This window comes from Asparagus officinalis, chromosome 10 (genome assembly GCF_001876935.1).
Source record: "Asparagus officinalis chromosome 10, Aspof.V1, whole genome shotgun sequence".
In the NCBI taxonomy this organism is placed as follows: domain Eukaryota; kingdom Viridiplantae; phylum Streptophyta; class Magnoliopsida; order Asparagales; family Asparagaceae; genus Asparagus; species Asparagus officinalis.
In genome coordinates this window covers 73123463-73124759 of record NC_033803.1, presented here as the reverse complement: position 1 = coordinate 73124759, position 1297 = coordinate 73123463, and the positions used below count along the sequence as shown (strand labels likewise).

General features: G+C 41.8%; 1 protein-coding gene across 1 annotated transcript in view; it reads left to right on the top strand.

Annotated features, from left to right (window-relative positions):
* Nucleotides 1–1297, top strand: part of LOC109825241 (pre-mRNA-splicing factor SLU7) — a 4794-nt gene that overhangs the window by 1814 nt on the left and 1683 nt on the right. Inside the window, exons 4-6 of the mRNA XM_020392045.1 lie at nucleotides 209–625; nucleotides 743–878; nucleotides 999–1294. Of these exons, the coding sequence (XP_020247634.1) occupies nucleotides 209–625; nucleotides 743–878; nucleotides 999–1294 (849 nt within the window). The remainder of the gene's footprint in view (nucleotides 1–208; nucleotides 626–742; nucleotides 879–998; nucleotides 1295–1297) is intronic.

Sequence of the window (1297 nt, the reverse complement as noted above, 5' to 3'; positions counted from 1 at the left end):
GCTATTGTAGGGGGACATGCATCCCAAAACAGAAATTAACCCTAAAACTAATCCTAAATCTAACCCTAAACACAGTGATTAGCTGTTCTAACTGAGCGAGTGTCTGAGGGTTCATAACATTCTCATCAGACGTATTAGGCAGCTTGCTTCCTGCTCTGTACAGCCTGTACCTAGATAAGAATTTAATTTGTTTTTTATTTTTCTACAGCTGCGGGGCAATGACTCATGACAAGAAGTCATGCATGGATAGGCCAAGGAAGTTGGGAGCTAAGTGGACAAGCATGCATATAGCCCCTGATGAGAAGGTGGAGACGTTTGAGCTTGATTACGATGGAAAACGTGACCGTTGGAATGGGTATGATGCATCCACTTACGCACACATAATCGAGAGATATGAAGCCAGGGATGAAGCTAGAAGGAAATATCTGAAAGAACAGCAGTTAAAGAAGCTGGAGGAGAAGAACAAAAATGAGAGTGGTGGGGAAGGTTCAGCGAGCGATGAGGACGATGATGAAGATGACCTAAAAGTTGATGAGGCTAAGGTTGACGAGAGCAAACAGATGGATTTTGCAAAGGTTGAGAAACGTGTTCGCACCACAGGTGGTGGTAGTACTGGAACAGTCAGGTAATTTGATCGATCACCTCATTTCAGAATCTCTTTTAAGTTGCGGAAGTAATTTCATATTATGTATGATTATTCCCAGGATTATGGCTCATGTATTTGCTAAAATTTCCTTTTTAGGAATTTGCGAATTCGAGAAGATACTGCAAAATACCTTTTGAATCTCGACGTCAATTCCGCTCACTATGACCCTAAAACGCGATCAATGCGCGAGGATCCACTGCCAGATAGTGATCCAAATGAGAAGTTTTACGAAGTAAGTGCCGTATAAAATTTTAGAACTTAAAATGCTTTAAACAATAAATCATACGAAGTTCATCAAGTTCTAGTTATTTCTTTGTTTTCAGAACATATGTATTAACTGTTTTCTTTATAGGGGGACAACCAGTACAGAGTGAGCGGACAAGCAATGGAGTTCAAGCAGCTGAACATCCATGCTTGGGAAGCCTTTGAGAAGGGGCAGGATATTCACATGCAAGCTGCTCCTTCCCAAGCCGAATTGCTGTTTAAGAACTACAAGGTAATCAAGGAGAAGTTAAAATCTAAGACGAAGGACATGATTATGGAGAAGTATGGAAATGCTGCATCCGATGAGGCTCTGCCAAAGGAGCTCCTCCTAGGGCAAAGCGAGAGAGAGGTCGAATATGACCGTGCTGGTAGAATAATCAAAGGGCA